The sequence below is a fragment of the Caloenas nicobarica genome, chromosome 4 (assembly GCF_036013445.1).
Source record: "Caloenas nicobarica isolate bCalNic1 chromosome 4, bCalNic1.hap1, whole genome shotgun sequence".
Classification (NCBI taxonomy): Eukaryota; Metazoa; Chordata; class Aves; order Columbiformes; family Columbidae; genus Caloenas; species Caloenas nicobarica.
The window spans coordinates 76,333,287-76,349,041 of record NC_088248.1 but is presented as its reverse complement, the minus strand read 5'-3'; the positions used below and the strand labels follow the sequence as shown (position 1 = coordinate 76,349,041).

Below are 15,755 nucleotides of genomic sequence, written 5' to 3'. Positions count from 1 at the left end.
ACAAAAAAAAACGCAACCCAGCCCTCTTCTTCCTCCTCCTCCTCCCCTGGGAAGGGGTGACAGCGGCATAAATAGCGGCCGGTGCAGCCCAGGGCCAGATGCAGAGGCAGCGGCTTCCCCCGGCACGCGTGGCACGGCTGCGGGCACCCTGCGCCATGGCAGAGCCTTCGCTGCCCCTCTCCTTCCTCTGCCTCCTCGCCCTGTCCTCCGCCTGCTACATCCAGAACTGCCCCCGCGGCGGGAAGCGGGCGCTGGCCGACACAGCCCTCCGACAGGTACGGGGGTATAGGGGGACGGGATGGGGTTTTTGGGGGCGCTGTGGGGTGCAGAGGGTCCCTGTCACCTGTGGGCACCTTTGGCTGTGCCGCTGTCCTGCGAGCAGTGCGGTGCATCGCTTCTTGGGGGAGGTTGGGGAACATGCCCAAGGGCATGCGGTGGGGCAGTGGCGGAGGAAGGAGGCGTCTGAGATGCGGGTGTCACCTTCAAGGAGGGGACCACAGCTGAGCAGCCCTATTGGGGGGACAGGGCACCCCCAGGGAGTGGGGATGGGGAGGACACTGGGGATTAGGGCTGTGGGGCATTGGAACAGGCTGCCCGGGGCAGCGGTGGAGCCACCATCCCTGGAGGGGTTTGAAAGGCGTTTAGACGAGGTTCTCAGGGACACGGTTCAGTGCCAGAGTTGGGTTATGGTTGGACTTGTGATCCTGAGGGTCTCTTCCAACCAAAATTATTCTATGATTTCTATCCTATGACATGGTGGGCAGGGGGAGCCCCCAAAGCAGTGACCCCCCAAAGCAGGGCCACACTGCTAATGGTGGGGACAAACCACCCCATACCAGCGTGACACCCCGCAGGCTGGAGAAACAGAGGGAGCTACTTTCAAATACAAAGGGGTACAAGCAGGGTGCCCTCCCCTCTTTTTTTCTGGGGGTGGGACACGGGGGACTCAAGCAGCTCCTCCCCGCAGTGCATGCCCTGCGGCCCCGGGAACAGAGGCAACTGCTTCGGCCCCGGCATCTGCTGCGGCCCCGAGCTGGGCTGTTACCTGGGCACGGCCGAGACGCGCCGCTGCGCCGAGGAAGACTACCTGCCTTCGCCCTGCCAGGCCGGCGGGCAGCCCTGCGGCTCCGGGGGCCGCTGCGCCGCTCCCGGCATCTGCTGCAGCGCCGGTAACACGGGGCGGGCTGGAGAGGGGAGTTTGGGGAGGTCTTGGGACCATGGGGGAGTGGGGATGGCGTGGGGGACTCCTCCAGTGAGGCTTTTGCTTGCGGTGGGGAAACTGAGGCACGGAGCATGGGGATGATTTGGGGATAGTCAGATTCAGGCTGGACATGAGGAAGGAATTGTTGGCCCTGAGGGTGGTGAGAGCCTGGCCCAGGTTGGCCAGAGAGGTGGTGGCTGAACCATCCCTGGAGACATCCCAGGCCAGGCTGGACGGGGCTCTGAGCAACCTGAGCTGGTGCAGATGTCCCTGCTCATGGCAGGGGGGCACTGGGGGAGCTGGGGAGGGCCCTTCAACCCAAACTATGATTCTATGACTGGCTGGGAGCTCCTTCCCGAGCCACCACCACGGGATATTTCCCAGCCAGGCAAACAGTGTCCTCCCGTTGTGCCAAAATCCCCCATCCAACCCCGTTCCCTCGTTAACACGAGGGACAAAGCCTGAGCACGAGCTGCGTGCGCCTCCCAGGCTGCCACCACCCCCTTCCCCACCCAAAAATAAACCACTCGTGGCTCCCAAATAACCCCGTTCCACTCCTGACGTTTTGCTTTCTGTCGAAGAAACCTGCGCGATGGACGCCGGCTGCCTGGACGAGGGCAGCGACGGGGCTCAGGACACGGCGGAGAAGAACCTGACGGTGCTGGACGGTTCTGCTGGAGATTTGCTCCTCAGGCTGGTGCACTTGGCCAACCGGCAGCAGCAGCAGCAGGGCAAGCACCCCCTCCTCTGAGCATCCCCCCGCTCCGGCACCGAGCCCCCCGAACCGCACTTGTACATTTGAGACCCAATAAAAGTCCTCGTGCACTGTGGTGGCTTCGTGCAGGGCGCTGGGGACGGGTCACGGGGGGGTGTGGGGGACGCGTCCGGGGCTCGGGGGTGGTGGGGTGGAGGTTGGTGGGTCTTCATACATCCTCCCCCCTCCCCAAATCCCCATGCAGCCCCGTGCAGTTCGGCTCCCACCCATGGTGGTTTTGCTGGGCTTGGGTGCAGGATTGGGTCCCATCCTTACAGCACAAAGGGAAATAAGCTCAGGATTGAGAAAGGGATATAAGCTCGGGATTGAGAAAGGGATATAAGCTCGGGATTGAGAAAGAGATATAAGCTCGGGATTGAGAAAGGGATATAAGCTCAGGATTGAGAAAGAGATATAAGCTCGGGATTGAGTAAGGGATATAAGCTCGGGATTGAGGATCCAGCCGCCCAATCCCCCCCCAGGGGCCCTGGCAGCACCCATGGGTGCTGGGTGTCCCCTGAGACTGGGAATAGCTGAGATGCGCAACCGTCTCGTTACCTTCCATTCAAGACCCCTTTTGGGGGCAGATTCGTGGCCTCGTTGCCTTCAGGAACCCGCACATCAGGCAGCTTCAAGTCACATCTACTAAAAATGATAAAAAATAAGGAAAAACACCTAAAGAAACCCCGAAAGTGGAAAGATTAAGGTTCCCAGCTTCATACACCCCCCACAAGGGCTGGTCTTGACTTTCCCACCATCGCTACCCGAACCGGTCCCCACCAGACACTGGTGGGTAGGACGGGCCCCCCAGTTATCCCGCCATCACCCCCCAAATTTGGGGAACCGCCGCCCCAAGCCTCCCCAGCTCTCTTACCCTGGCGGGTCCTCGCTCCGGGCTTGGATGTGACAGCGGCACAAGGGACACTCGTCCTTTATACTGTCCCCGTGGGAGGTGGCACCGCGGTGGAGGTGGAGCTCGGCCACGCTGCTGGGACCCATCCTGCCCCCCAGCACCACCTGGGGGGGGACGAGCCACCCAGCGCCTGCTCCGCACCACCAGCATCTCATCCCAGCCCTGGGGAAGGACCCCCAAATCACCCCAAAATAATCACTGGGAAAGGGGCAGCGTTGGTGTGGGTGGGTGACCCTGCGCTGGATGAAGAACTGGGGGTGTTGAGCCCAGCACGGGTGCTCAGCCCACCCTGGGGCGCAGGATGTGAACCCCAACATCTCGCGCAGCAGCGGGGACACATCCCTGCGCAGGGATGATGCTCCAGGCCGACAGGAGCCTCAGCATCGGGGTGTCAACACCCCAAAAAAAAAAGCACCAGAGCTGATAACTGGGTGGGTTTTTTCCACATGTCCCCCCAAAACACATCCCACGGGGGCGGGGACACCCCCAAACTGGCCGCAGGGGCTCCGGGATGGTGTTTTTTTCCCCCAGCACGCCGGGCTGAGCCACTGGGATGTCACGGGGCAGGTCCTGAGCCCCGTTTCCAAACCACTAACACGGACCCTGGCGCCTGGTGCGTCCCCAGGGACCAGGACTCACCTCGTCACCAGCCGCCCTAAGTGACGCATTTCGAATCGAGGCGGAGGGGACGACAAGAGGTCACGGTTCTCGCGCTCCGGGCTGCCTGATTCCCAATTAAACAGGCGCAGGGAGGGACCGGGGTCACGGTCTTGATAGACACAAGGTTTGTCCGCAGCGGAGGAATTTATTCAAGCCGGGAAGCTCTTAATTGCGGTAACGAAGGCGAGGGGTTGGAGTGATTGCATCAGCCTTCGGCCCCGTCCTCGGGGACGTTTCTCCAGGTCCTTCACCTGCTGACGTTATGGTCTGGGGCAGCGTGTCCAAGCCCCAAAGCAGAAAAAAAACCCAGGGAAATTGGGGTTTTCAGGCTTTTGCCGGTGAGGTTTGGTGTTTTCAAGCTGCCTTGGTGAACGTGGGAAGGGATGCGCTCGGTGTCACCATCATCCCAGAGCGGGACATCCCCCAAAAAACACAGAGAGAGGGGCGGAAAGGACCCAAACCACATCTCCCACCCCAGATGCCACTGGTGCCCCCAGAGGAGGATTCAGATTTCTCTCCCCACCACCACCAGAAGGGATTTGAAGTCAAGGGGTGCACAAAGCCCCTGCTCACCCCTCTCCTGGGGGTGACACGTCCCACCAGGCTCTGGAGATGCCCAGTTTCATCCCCACGGGACAGGACACGCAGCGGGTGAGCAGAGAAGGGACCCAAGCCCAAAAGCAGCCCCCACACGTCCCCCCCGCTGCCGTCGGACTCATCGCCAAAGAGGAAAACCAACACCCTGGCCCTGACCTCACGTCCTCGACCTCCATTATTAGCCGAGCCCTTCGGTGTGGAGATCAATGCCTTGTGGTTTTTAAGGAAAAAACGGGTGACGCCGGTGCCGGAATGTGTAAGTAGGAGCTGGCACTATATAAACACGACCCGCCGGTCGGGACGAGAAGCCGAAAAGCTCCCCGAAGCCCGTGGCCATGGTTGGCAAAGCGCTGGCCCTCTGCCTGCTGGGGCTCCTGGCTCTGTCCTCCGCTTGCTACATCCAGAACTGCCCCATTGGGGGCAAACGCGCCGTCCCGGACATGGACATCAGGAAGGTACGTCCTGGGGGGGCTGGGAGATCTCAGAACCCTCCTTCCCTTCCCCAAACTGCCCCAGGGTGCTGGTGGGAGGAAAAGATGAAGGTAAGGAATCATAGGATAGTTTGGGTTGAAGGGACGTTCCCAGCTCCCCCAGTGCCCCCCCTGCCATGAGCAGGGACATCTGCACCAGCTCAGGTTGCTCAGAGCCCCGTCCAGCCTGGCCTGGGACGTCTCCAGGGATGGGGCATCTGTGGGCAACCTGGGATGGGGTCTCACCACCCTCAGCGTGCAAAATCCCAGCCCGAATCTCCCCTCTTCTAATTTAAAACCGTCACCCCTTGTCCTATAGCAACAGGCCCTGCTGAAAAGCCCAACCCCATTCCCCGACCCTCGGCGCTTTCCTAAATAACCCCCCCGCCTTTTCTCTTCCCCGCTTTCCCCGTTCAGTGCCTGCCCTGCGGTCCCAGGAACAAGGGTCGCTGCTTCGGTCCCAACATCTGCTGCGGAGAAGAGCTGGGCTGTTACATGGGAACGGCCGAAACGCTGCGGTGCCAGGAGGAGAACTTCTTGCCCACCCCCTGCGAGTCGGGGCGCAAACCCTGCGGCAGCGGGGGCAGCTGCGCCGCCCCCGGGCTCTGCTGCGGCAGCGGTGAGGGGACGCGGGGCCGGGACGCGGGGGGATTCAGGGTTACGGTGTGAGAGCGGGAGAGGGGACGTTGCCCGAGGGATGTTCCTTGTCACATCCACCTGTCTCCCCAGCACCCCGCGCAAGGCAGATCGATCCCGACCCCGCGGAAGGTGATAACAGCCCGGGAGGTTTGGGGGAAAAGTGGAAAAGAAGAAAATTTAGGGGGCTGAGCAAGCGGCAGGAGACAAGCAAGGCAGCCCGAGCTTCCTCCTGCTTCCATTCCCCAAAATCCTGCTTCCATTCCCAAAAAATCCTCCATCTCCCAAAAAATACCCTCCTTCCGTTTCCAAAAAATCCTGCTTCCATTCCCAAAAATCCTCCATCTCCCAAAAAAATCCTCCATCTCCCAAAAAAATCCTGCTTCCATTCCCAAAAATCCTCCGTCTCCCAAAAAAATCCTCCATCTCCCAAAAAAATCCTGCTTCCATTCCCAAAAATCCTCCATCTCCCAAAAAAATCCTGCTTCCATTCCCAAAAATCCTCCGTCTCCCAAAAAAATCCTGCTTCCATTCCCAAAAATCCTCCATCTCCCAAAAAAATCCTGCTTCCATTCCCAAAAATCCTCCGTCTCCCAAAAAAATCCTCCATCTCCCAAAAAATCCTGCTTCCACCTCCCAAAAAAACCCTCCTTCCGCTCCCAAAATATCCTCCACCTCCCAAAAAATCCTGCTTCCACCTCCCAAAAAGATCCTCCTTCCGCTCCCAAAAAATTCTCCGTCTCCCAAAAAATATCCTCCTTCCATTTCCAAAAAATCCTCCATCTCCCAAAAAATCCTGCTTCCATCTTCCAAAAAATCCTGCTTCCATCTCCCAAAAATCCTCCTTCTGCTCCCAAAAAATCCTCCGTTTCCAAAAAGTCCTACTTCCACCTCCCAAAAAGTCCTGCTTCCATCTCCCAAAAATCCTCCTTCCACCTCCCAAAACTCCCAGCCTCTTCTCCAAGTCAGTCACTACCAGAGATGCTGCTATTACACAAATTCCGGAGGGGAATTCGGGAGGGTACAGGACCCAATCTTGCTCGGTATTACTGAAAATCCGCGCTGGGGGTGTGCGCGCAGGCTGGTTTGTGCCGCTCGGTTCCTCACCGTGCCGCCCCCTCTCTCCCCGTGCAGATGGCTGCGCGCTCGACTCCTCCTGCGACCAAGAAATGCCCTTTGCATAGAGAACGGGAGGGAAGAACCTGCAAGATCTCGGATCCGTAGTCGTACCAGCCCCGCATCAGGCTGAAAACAGACGCGCCAAGGTCCGCGACTCGGATTAAAGTGATCTTAATTAGAAATAAAACTTGTACGGGGGAAAAAAAAAAAGTCTGTGTTTTTTGTGCGTTTGCCTCGTTTAGGTGCGGACTCAAGCTGGAGAGAAAAATTCCATTTTTAGGAAAGTGTAGACAAAAAGCAAGCGAGGGAGAGCAGAGGGACCCGCGGTCAGTCCACATGGGCTCTGCCTGAAGCGCAGAAAACTGCGGGCTGGTGTCAGACAGCCCAAAAAAGGGGTTTTGGGGGCAAATCGGACCTCTGGTGAGCACCAAAGTGAGCGTGGTTTGGCCTGCGAGACCATAATAAACTGCCGAAGAGGACCCAGAGTAATTACAATATCCTTTACAACTTAACCCCCAGGTGATGAGTAAAATAACACTCAAGAGGGAGAAACATGTAAAAACTGGTACCAGTGAGACATGCTCTGCGCAATTTTCACACGTAGCCACACCAACAGATGCGGAAAGGAGGGTTTAAAGGATGAGCAGGAAGGACAAGTCTTCCCACCACAGCAGAAACAGGAGAAAAAATTAATTCTTCCCTCCCCAACAACAAAAAGCGGAGGGTGGGTGTTTCCTACAAAGCCATTCCGACCTCGTTTCCTCTCAAAAGCATCCGGAGGGGTCGCCAGGCAAACAGGGGGGAGCTCAGAAGCAGGATCTGCCTCGGGGCCGCTCCTGCTCTTCACCCCACATGCTCGGTGTGGACACGGGAGGGATCCAAAGCGGGATCCAGGGACGTGGGGGCGGAATCGCAGCGTCAGAGCGACGGGAACACCAACACCAGCAGCTCCGACGAACCGCTGGAGCCCCCACCGCTCCCCGTAACTCTCCGACCCCGAATTTCTCCCTCACCCTCCCTCCCACAGGCGTTCACCCTTCAGAAGAACCACAGCCAGACCCCGCGGGCTTTTTCCAACAATTCTGTGGGCGATTTATACATTAAAAGGAATAAACGAGCTCTGTAAGCGGAGCTCTAGGCAGAAGCCGGGCCTAAGACAACACCGTCCGTTTGACGATCCGCCCGTCCTTGTCGATGGCGAAGTTGTAGTTGCGCGGGTTGTCCAGGCACTCCTCGATCCGCGCGTCCAGGTTCTCGGGGGTGATGAAGGTTTTGGCTTCCTCCTGAAGGAAGGACAAGAAACCGGCTCGTCACGCACAAGCTGCTGGTGCCCTCAGAGCTCACGGGTCTCTGGGAGACCCCAAGATGCCACCAGCATCATTCCAGAACAAGGAAACCTTGATTCTCTCCCTTCAGGATTATTCCTCCCTCTGTTTTCAGAGCTCTCGCTTCACCTCCATCCCACCCACGTGCTGTCAACGCTCCTGGAAGGTGCTAAAACTTCCCAGCCACCAATAAAAAACTCTCTTGGAAAACAAGCCCACGGCTTCCGCACGGATCCCACGGGATATCAAACCCCTCAGGGGCACCAGCTGCTCTCACCTGCAGCTGCAGAACCTCCTGCTCCTTCTCTTTCAGGAAAGCCTCCAGTCTCCTGGCCTGGTTCTCCGCAGCCTGGAGCTTCTGCTTCTTCCGTTCCTCCTCTTCTTTCCTAATTCTTTCCTCTCTGCCACATAGGAAAAAAAAAAAGGCTTTGCTTAACGTTTATGCTCTTCAGGGCCGTGCTTCAGTGTGACGCACTAATCCCTTGCGATGCAAAGGTGCTAAATTGAGGTGCTGGAGCGAGTTGAGAGAAGGGAACGGAGCTGGTGAGGGGCTGGAGCACAAGTGTGATGGGAGCGGCTGAGGGAGCTGGGGGTTCAGCTGGAGAACAGGAGCTGAGGGGAGACCTTCTGATCTCTGACCTGCCTGAAAGGAGCTTGGAGCCAGGGGGGGTCGGGCTCTGCTCCCCAGGAACAAGCGCCAGGACCAGAGGAAACGGCCTCAAGTTGCGCCAGGGGAGGTTGAGGTTGGATCTGGGGAAGAATTTCTTCCCCAAAGGGCTGTGGGGCATTGGAACAGGCTGCCCAGGGCAGTGCTGGAGTCACCATCCCTGCAGGGGTTGGACAGACGGAGATGAGGTTCTCAGGACATGAGGCAGTGCCAGGTCTAACCAAGCAGGGTGTTGAATTTAGCTGTGCACAAGCAAAAGTCAAAGCTGGTTTTAAACTAAAAGCAGGGAGATTCAGGCCAGCCATGAGGAACTTTTTACACTGAGGGTGGTGAGAGCCTGGCCCAGGTTGGCCAGAGAGGTGGTGGCTGAACCATCCCTGGAGACATCCCAGGCCAGGCTGGACGGGGCTCTGAGCAACCTGAGCTGGTGCAGATGTCCCTGCTCATGGCAGGGGGGGCACTGGGGGAGCCAGGAACATCCCTTCGCACCCAAATCACTCTATGCAGTGACCCCCGCTCGGTGTGGGGCCGGGCTGACCTGCGCAGCCGCTGCCGGGCGTTCTCCGCCTCGTTCCAGGCCATCAACCTCCGGTGCTCCTCCGCCTGCTCCGCCGAGTCCTCCCCGCACTGCGTCGCCTCCCGCTTGCGCTGCACAACCTCAGCCTTGAACTCAGCTCTGCCCAGGGGAGGGGACAGGGGCCAGTGAGCTCCTGTCTGGGGCTGGGAGCCCGGGGGCTTCCCCCAAACCTGCTTTGTCCCTCACAGCAGCCCCAGCCCAGCTCTGACCACAAGGACAACCCCCTCCTGCCCCACAGCAACCCCATAGCCCTATGACAGCCCCCAGCCAGAACCACAACCAGCCCCGCCTGCGCCTTTGCTGCCCCACAGACCTATACTCAGCCCCCTGCCCCACAACTAGAGCCACAACCAACCCTGCCCTGCCCCATAGCAGCTCCATAACCCTATACGCAGCCCCCTGCCCCATAACCAGCCCCCTGTCCTCAGCAGCCCCATATCCAGTCCCACACCCAGCCCTGTCTCTCAGAGAAGCCCCACAAACAGCCCCCCAACCCACATCTGCACAAGCCAAACCCTTCCCTGCCCCACAGCCACTCCCCTGCCCCATAAGCAGCCCCCTGCCCCACAGCAGTCCCACATCCAGCTCCCCAGCTCTATACCCAGCCTCCTCCTTCACAGCAGCCCCTCAACCCACTTCTGCACAAGCACAACCCTCCCCTGCTCCACAGCACCCCTACAGCCCCATAATCAGCCCTGTGCCCCATAACCGGACCCACACGCAGCCCCCCTAGGAGCCCCAAAATCAGCTCCCCAACCCAGTTCTGCACCACAAGGCCGATCCTCCCCTGCCCCACAGCAACCCCACAGCTCTATACCCAGCACCCAGCCCCACAACTAGAACCACAACCAGCCCCCCAAACCCTCCCCTACCCCACAGCAGCTACATAGACCTATACCCAGCCCCCTGCCCCACAGCAGCCCCATGCCCAGCCTCCTCCTTCACAGCAGCCCCACAACCAGCCCTACAACCCACTTTGCACAAGCCCAACTCTTCCCTGCCCCACGGCAATCCCACAGCCCCATAACCAGCCCTCTATCTAACCACGTCCCTCACAGCAGCCCTGCAGCTCCACAACCAGCCTCCAAACCACTTCTGCACAAGCCCAACCCTCCTCTGCCCCACAGCAACCCCACAGCCCTATACCCCGCCCAATAACTAGAACCACAACCAGCCCCCCAACCCTCCCCTGCCCCACAGCAACCCCACAGCTCTATACCCAGCACCCAGCCCCATAACTAGTACCACAGCCAACCACCCAAGCTCACCCCTATCCCACAGCAGCTCCACAGCCCTATACCCAGCCCCCTGCCCCATGGCAGCCCCACACCCAGCCTCCTCTTTCACAGCAGCCCCACAGACCCACAACCCACTTCTGCACAAGCCCAACCCTCCTCTGCCCCACAGCAGCCCCACAGCCCTACACCCAGCCCCCTGCCCCATAACTAGAACCAAAACAGCCCCCCCAACCCTTCCCTGACCCACAGCAGCCCCACAGCTCTATAACCAGCACCCAGCCCCATAACTAGAGCCACAGCCAGCCCCTCCTGCCCCACAACAACCCCACAGCGCTATACCCAGCCCCATAACTAGAGCCACAACCAGCCCCCACCCTGCCCTGCCCCACAGCCGGCGCGGTACCGCAGGGCGCTGAGCACCAGCCGGTGCAGCCGGTACCGCTCCAGCACCACCAGCAGCTCCTCGGGGTCCACGGGCGGCGGCACCTTCAACCGCGACGCCTTGGACTTGGCGGGGGGGTCGTGCCGCGTCTTGCGGCCCCGCGCCGGCAGCAGCCGCGGGCCCCAGGCGGGGCAGGGGCCGGGGAAGGGCCCGGATCCCGGTCCGGGTCCCGGGGGGCCGGCGGGGCCCAGCGCGGCCAACAGGCCCGGGCGGAGCCGCCTCAGCACCGGCAGCATGGCGCGCCGGAAGTGACGTGTCACCGACGCGCCCGCGGGGAGCGGGAAAGGGTTCTGGCGGAAATTGAGTGAAGGACACGGGACCCACGGGGACCCACGGGACCCTGGGGGGTACGGGAACAACCACGGACACGGGACTCACGGGACACAGGACACGGACCCACGGGACGCGGGAACCGACACGGGACACGGGAGCGCCGGGACACGGACCCACGGGACGCGGGAACCCCCAGGGGACACGGGAACCCACGGGACACGGACACACGGGAACCCCCACGGGGCACGGGACCGTCCCGTAGGACACGGCCCCACGGAACACGGAATCAGCGGGACACGGGCACTGCCCAGCAGAGGACACAACCCCACGGGACACAGCCCCCCGTGAAAAACACCCCCCTGTGGCACAACCCCCCCCGTGACACGGCCCCCACGGGACACGCCGCCCCCGCACACACCCACGCGGGACACCCCCGCACCACGCAGCACAGGCTCCCCCCGAGCCCCTTTATTTCCCGCGGCCGCTCCCGGGTCGGTCCCGCGTGGGGTCGGTCCCGCGTGGGGTCGCTCAGCGCCGCGCCCTGCGGGGAGCGGGGTCGTGGGGGCCGGGATCGGCCCCCCCCGTGTCCCCCCCCCCACGGTGTCCCCTCCCGTCCCCACGCAGCGGCTCCTCCCCCGCCGGGGACACGCGTGGGGGCGGCAGCACCAGAGCGGGACCGAGACCTGGGGGACAGGGGCTGCCGTGGGGGGGGTGCCAGGGGGTGGTGGCAGCAGCGAGGTCATTTTTTGGGGGTGTTTTGGACTTGCTGGGGGGCGGGGGGAAGTCCCCTTGTCCCCACCATGTCACCCCCCACCAGAAAACTGCCGCCCCAGCTGTGAAATTCGTGCTGGAAAACTCGCCGCCTCGACCCACGGGGTGGCTTTTCCTGAGATTCCAGCCCCGTGTCCCCCCAGTGTCCCCCTGGCTGGGTGGGGATGTCACTGTCCCCAAGCCCTATCACCCCCCAGCGATCCCGGGGGGGGACCCAGACGAATCGTGGGGGTGAAACCTCCAGTCCCAGTTCTCCCAGTGCCCGCGGAGCTCCCCCAGTAACCAGGGCCCGGCCACCCCGACCACAGGGGGAACGAGGAGGGTGTTTCATCAGACACCCCTTTGTAACAAAAAAAAATATACTAAAATAAACCACATTAAACTATTTTTTTAAAACACAGGGTGCTGCACCCCTGGGTCCTCAGGACTTTTCTTCACCCTCAGGTCTTCCCTTGGCCATGAGGACCCTCCGTGTGTCCTGGCCCATCACCAGCATCAGGGTTTCCTTCTGTTTTTCTTCTTCTGGGTGGGTAACCATAAAAATCAGCAGTTATTTTTTGCCCCTTTCTCAGATAATTCAAATTCTTCTCCGTGATGGAGCCTCCATTGGGAAGAAAAAAAGAAAAAAAACCCCTAAACTTGTCTGGAAGGTGGCAAGATTGTACAGTCTTAGATTTTGTTGCCCCTGAGGGTGGTGAGAGCCTGGCCCAGGTTGGCCAGAGAGGTGGTGGCTGAACCATCCCTGGAGACATCCCAGGCCAGGCTGGACGGGGCTCTGAGCAACCTGAGCTGGTGCAGATGTCCCTGCTCATGGCAGGGGGGGCACTGGGGGAGCTGGGAAGGGCCCTTCCAACCCAAACTTTTCCATGATTCTATAATTTGCATTTGCAGCTGGTTTTGTGGAACGTCACCCACCCAAGGATTTGAAGTTGCCTTGATGACGTTTGATTTCTGGCCTGTTGTTCAAGTTCTGCTCCTCCACTTCCAAGGTGTAGGACCATGCCCATCCTTCCTGAGAAGCAGAAACACGGAGACATTGTTGGCAGGACCAGCACCCAAATTAGATCATAGAATCATCGAATGCTTTGGGTGGGAAGGGACCTTTGAAGGTCATCTAGTCCAACCCATGATGGATCAACGTGCTTGGAGCAACCAGCTGAGTTTTGAATCTGCCCACATACAGATTTTAGCAGCTCTGGAGATGGCAGAAGACATGATCATAGAATCACAGAATGGTTTGGGTTGGAAGGGACCTTCCCAGTTCCCCCAGTGCCACCCCTGCCATGAGCAGGGACATCTGCACCAGCTCAGGTTGCTCGGATCTAAAATCTCCTCCAGGATCTAGGGCTGGAGATCTCCTGGTCCAAGGATGGAGGCAAAGACCTGCAGCAGGTTGGGGGGGTGTGTGGTGGAGCCCAGAGGTCCTTTCTCCCCACTGCTATGGCTGGAGAAAGCCTGGTTGTCTTCTCTGGGACACCGGGCTCTTCTCCCTCTCTTTCAGCCACACTTCCCAGGAGAACTGAAGGTACAGAGAAGAAAAAATAAAATAAAATAAACTGAACTCAGCCTCTGAAATAGAATTTCTCCAGCTGGTTTTTTTCTGGACCTCGGCTGTTAGAAGATCTGGGTTTCTCCAAAGCTTTTCTGCTGGTGGGTTGGGCGGAGGTTGCTCTCCCAGCTTCATTTTAGAGCTGGGGAAGGAGGACGTGGGCACAAGGTCACAGGGTGGAAAACAGACACAGTCTGAGGTGGCTCCAAAACTTCTCATTCTCTGCTGGTACAGACCAGGAGGGAAGAGACCAGGTGGCACTTGGGAGGAGACACAAGCGGTGAGAAGATGGAGCTCAGACCATGGGGAGCCATGTTCTCCTCCAAACCCCCCGCAGAAGCTGCAGGTCCCTCCTGCAAGGGACCAGGGAGATGATGGGGCCACCTTGACCATCCCTGGTGACAACCGCGATCCCCGCGGTGGGTCCGAAATCTGGCACCAAACACGGACGTTTCCTTCAGGGAGCAAAACCCCTTTTGTTATTCTGGTTTGTTTGGGGTTTTTTTTCTCTTTTTTTTTTGGGTGAAATTCCTGCAGTCGCTGCTCTGGTCACTACAATTTTCAAACCAGCAGCACATGGTGGCCTGACCCTGAAGGAAGAAACTTTTTTTGCTTTTTATACCAAAATTAGGATATTTACATATATACACACACACACAGAATAAGCCTTTTTTTTTTTTTCTCCTTTTTTTTTTTTTTTTTTTAAAGAGCTGACCAGCAGAAAAATGTGAAACCATTTTCCTGCAGGTTCGGAAAAGCTTGTGCTTGTGGGGTTGTGGGTTGTACTTTTTTTTTTTTTCAGATAAGATCCAGGATATCTTTTTCTTCTTATTTTCTTTTTTTAAAAGGCTTTACTCCCTCAGGAAAAAAAAAAAAAAAGATTTACAAAGAAAATAACAGCCTGTATCAACTCTCCAGAAGAGAGATGGTAGGACAATATTCATCCAAACATCACGCTATTTAATTCCCCAATAAAACATTGGAAAAAAAAAAGGAGCCAACAGTATCTGCACTAACACTTTGCTACATATAAAATCTCCAGCTAATACGAAGCTTATGGTACCAACCTCTAAAACAGTTAAGATATATACACATATTTTTTTTGGGGGGGGGGTATATTAACAAACAGAATATTACAAAATATTAAAGAAGGCAACTCTTCTGTCATTTGTTTCTGGGAGTGGATTTTTGTTTTGTGTTGGTTTTTCTTCACTTGAAGTTGGCGTAGTCTGAGAAGGCGTCGATATATTCCTGCACCACCTTGTAGCAGAATTCGTACTGTTCCTGCGGGATTCGGGGGAGAACACGGTGTTAGATGGAGAAAATTCACACCTGAGATATAATCTGATGCTTCGTGGTCTGCACCTGCTGGGACCCAGCGTGGTTTGGTGTCCTCAGCCCAGAGCGAGGGCAGGAACCAGATGGTGCCACCAACAGAAGAACTGCTTTTCCCTTCCCCGCTGAGGGCCTAGATTGACCCCAAGAAGACTTTTTAAAAAATCCCTGAGCATCCTTGCAAATCCCTCTCACAAGACTTCACCTAGTTAGAGACTCGCAGAGTCATTTTGGTTGGAAAAGCTCCTCAAGATCATGGAGTCCAACCGTTCCCCCAGCCCTGGCACTGCCCCGTGTCCTGAGAACCTCATCTCCGTCTGTCCAACCCCTCCAGGGATGGTGACTCCAGCACTGCCCTGGGCAGCCTGTTCCAATGCCCCACAGCCCTTTGGGGAAGAAATTCTTCCCCAGATCCAACCTCAACCTCCCCTGGTGCAACTTGAGGCCGTTTCCTCTGGTCCTGGCGCTTGTTCCTGGGGAGCAGAGCCCAACCCCCCCTGGCTCCAAGCTCCTTTCAGGCAGGTCAGAGATCAGAAGGTCTCCCCTCAGCTCCTGTTCTCCAGGCGGAACCCCCCAGGTCCCTCAGCTGCTCCCATCACACTTGTGCTCCAGTCTCACCTGCTCCTCCCCTCCCTGCCCACCCAAGCCCATGCCAAAGCCACCCCAGGAGAGGTTTCAAGGCTCCTGGAGCCCATAGATACATGGATTGTGGCTGAGATGTCTCCAAGAAGGTTCCTACAGCTTGTGTCAATGCTCCAAAGGGGCTTGATACCTTCAGCCAGCCAAGCTCCACTCTTCCAGTTGTCCTAACAGCAATAAGAGGAGATACCTCCTGACCCACCTCCAACCCTTAATCTTTCACGGAAGATAAAACCTTCAACTGAGGAAGTTTTTGCTCAACATTGAGTCCCCAGCCCATTCCTGCTGAGGTCTGGGGTGGCAGGAGGAGCTCGGCTACACTTACCAGTGTCTGCACCATATGTGGCCTCTGTAGTCTTAAACTCTTCACCGTCTGAAAGACATCGAGAATCCCTTCTGCCTTCACCCTTTCCAGGACAGTGCTCAGCGCACAGAAGGTGCCTGTTCTTCCTGCTCCGGCACTGCCAAAGAGAAACCAGAAGGTAAAGGAAACCATCCATCCTGACCGTGTTGGCCTTGCCCTGGGGACAATCCATAGGGGAACCACCAGAGAAATGGAGGAACCAACGTTCCTGCCCGAGTCTCTCCT

At 58.0% G+C, this 15,755-nt stretch overlaps 4 protein-coding genes and 1 long non-coding RNA gene across 9 annotated transcripts in view; 3 read left to right on the top strand and 2 right to left on the bottom strand.

The window, feature by feature from the left end:
* Positions 1 to 98: 98 nt before the first annotated feature.
* LOC135988538 (vasotocin-neurophysin VT) lies at positions 99 to 1,952 on the top strand. Its single transcript, XM_065634570.1, has 3 exons — positions 99 to 275; positions 968 to 1,169; positions 1,783 to 1,952. The coding sequence occupies exons 1-3, from the start codon at positions 99 to 101 to the stop codon at positions 1,950 to 1,952; spliced, it is 549 nt and encodes a 182-aa protein (XP_065490642.1).
* A 2,508-nt stretch (positions 1,953 to 4,460) lies between these two features.
* On the top strand, positions 4,461 to 6,415 carry LOC135988528 (oxytocin-neurophysin 1-like). The gene is made up of 3 exons (XM_065634558.1): positions 4,461 to 4,580; positions 5,013 to 5,214; positions 6,366 to 6,415. The coding sequence occupies exons 1-3, from the start codon at positions 4,461 to 4,463 to the stop codon at positions 6,413 to 6,415; spliced, it is 372 nt and encodes a 123-aa protein (XP_065490630.1).
* Positions 6,416 to 7,417: 1,002 nt separating this feature from the next.
* On the bottom strand, positions 7,418 to 10,839 carry MRPS26 (mitochondrial ribosomal protein S26). The gene is made up of 4 exons (XM_065634288.1): positions 10,561 to 10,839; positions 8,881 to 9,018; positions 7,953 to 8,076; positions 7,418 to 7,633 (listed from the first exon to the last, which is right to left on the bottom strand). Exons 1-4 carry the CDS (start codon positions 10,833 to 10,835, stop codon positions 7,502 to 7,504), a joined length of 669 nt encoding a protein of 222 aa, XP_065490360.1. The 5' UTR covers positions 10,836 to 10,839; the 3' UTR covers positions 7,418 to 7,501.
* A 745-nt stretch (positions 10,840 to 11,584) lies between these two features.
* LOC135988488 (uncharacterized) lies at positions 11,585 to 13,216 on the top strand. The gene is made up of 3 exons (XR_010606158.1): positions 11,585 to 12,169; positions 12,535 to 13,035; positions 13,145 to 13,216. It is a non-coding gene; the product is annotated as an uncharacterized LOC135988488 (long non-coding RNA).
* Positions 13,217 to 14,004: 788 nt separating this feature from the next.
* The window catches only part of PTPRA (protein tyrosine phosphatase receptor type A), a 122,296-nt gene continuing 120,545 nt past the window's right edge, over positions 14,005 to 15,755 (bottom strand). For all 5 annotated transcript variants that reach the window (XM_065633088.1, XM_065633089.1, XM_065633090.1 and 2 more), the window contains 2 exons: positions 15,492 to 15,627; positions 14,005 to 14,476 (listed from right to left, as the gene is read on the bottom strand). In XM_065633088.1, the coding sequence (XP_065489160.1) occupies positions 14,402 to 14,476; positions 15,492 to 15,627 (211 nt within the window). In that variant the 3' untranslated portion in view covers positions 14,005 to 14,401. The remainder of the gene's footprint in view (positions 14,477 to 15,491; positions 15,628 to 15,755) is intronic.

What these genes read in the sequence shown, in the direction of transcription:
- LOC135988528 (XM_065634558.1), top strand. Translation starts at nt 4,461, where the DNA reads ATGGTTGGCAAAGCGCTGGCCCTCTGCCTGCTGGGGCTCCTGGCTCTG. An exon ending in CGGACATGGACATCAGGAAG is followed by an intron (nt 4,581 to 5,012) that starts GTACGTCCTGGG and finishes TTCCCCGTTCAG; the next exon opens with TGCCTGCCCTGCGGTCCCAG. An exon ending in CGGGCTCTGCTGCGGCAGCG is followed by an intron (nt 5,215 to 6,365) that starts GTGAGGGGACGC and finishes CTCCCCGTGCAG; the next exon opens with ATGGCTGCGCGCTCGACTCC.
- MRPS26 (XM_065634288.1), bottom strand. Translation starts at nt 10,835, where the DNA reads ATGCTGCCGGTGCTGAGGCGGCTCCGCCCGGGCCTGTTGGCCGCGCTG. An exon ending in GCCCGGCAGCGGCTGCGCAG is followed by an intron (nt 8,077 to 8,880) that starts GTCAGCCCGGCC and finishes CCTATGTGGCAG; the next exon opens with AGAGGAAAGAATTAGGAAAG. An exon ending in AGGAGGTTCTGCAGCTGCAG is followed by an intron (nt 7,634 to 7,952) that starts GTGAGAGCAGCT and finishes TCCTTCCTTCAG; the next exon opens with GAGGAAGCCAAAACCTTCAT.
- LOC135988538 (XM_065634570.1), top strand. Translation starts at nt 99, where the DNA reads ATGCAGAGGCAGCGGCTTCCCCCGGCACGCGTGGCACGGCTGCGGGCA. An exon ending in CCGACACAGCCCTCCGACAG is followed by an intron (nt 276 to 967) that starts GTACGGGGGTAT and finishes TCCTCCCCGCAG; the next exon opens with TGCATGCCCTGCGGCCCCGG. An exon ending in CGGCATCTGCTGCAGCGCCG is followed by an intron (nt 1,170 to 1,782) that starts GTAACACGGGGC and finishes TTTCTGTCGAAG; the next exon opens with AAACCTGCGCGATGGACGCC.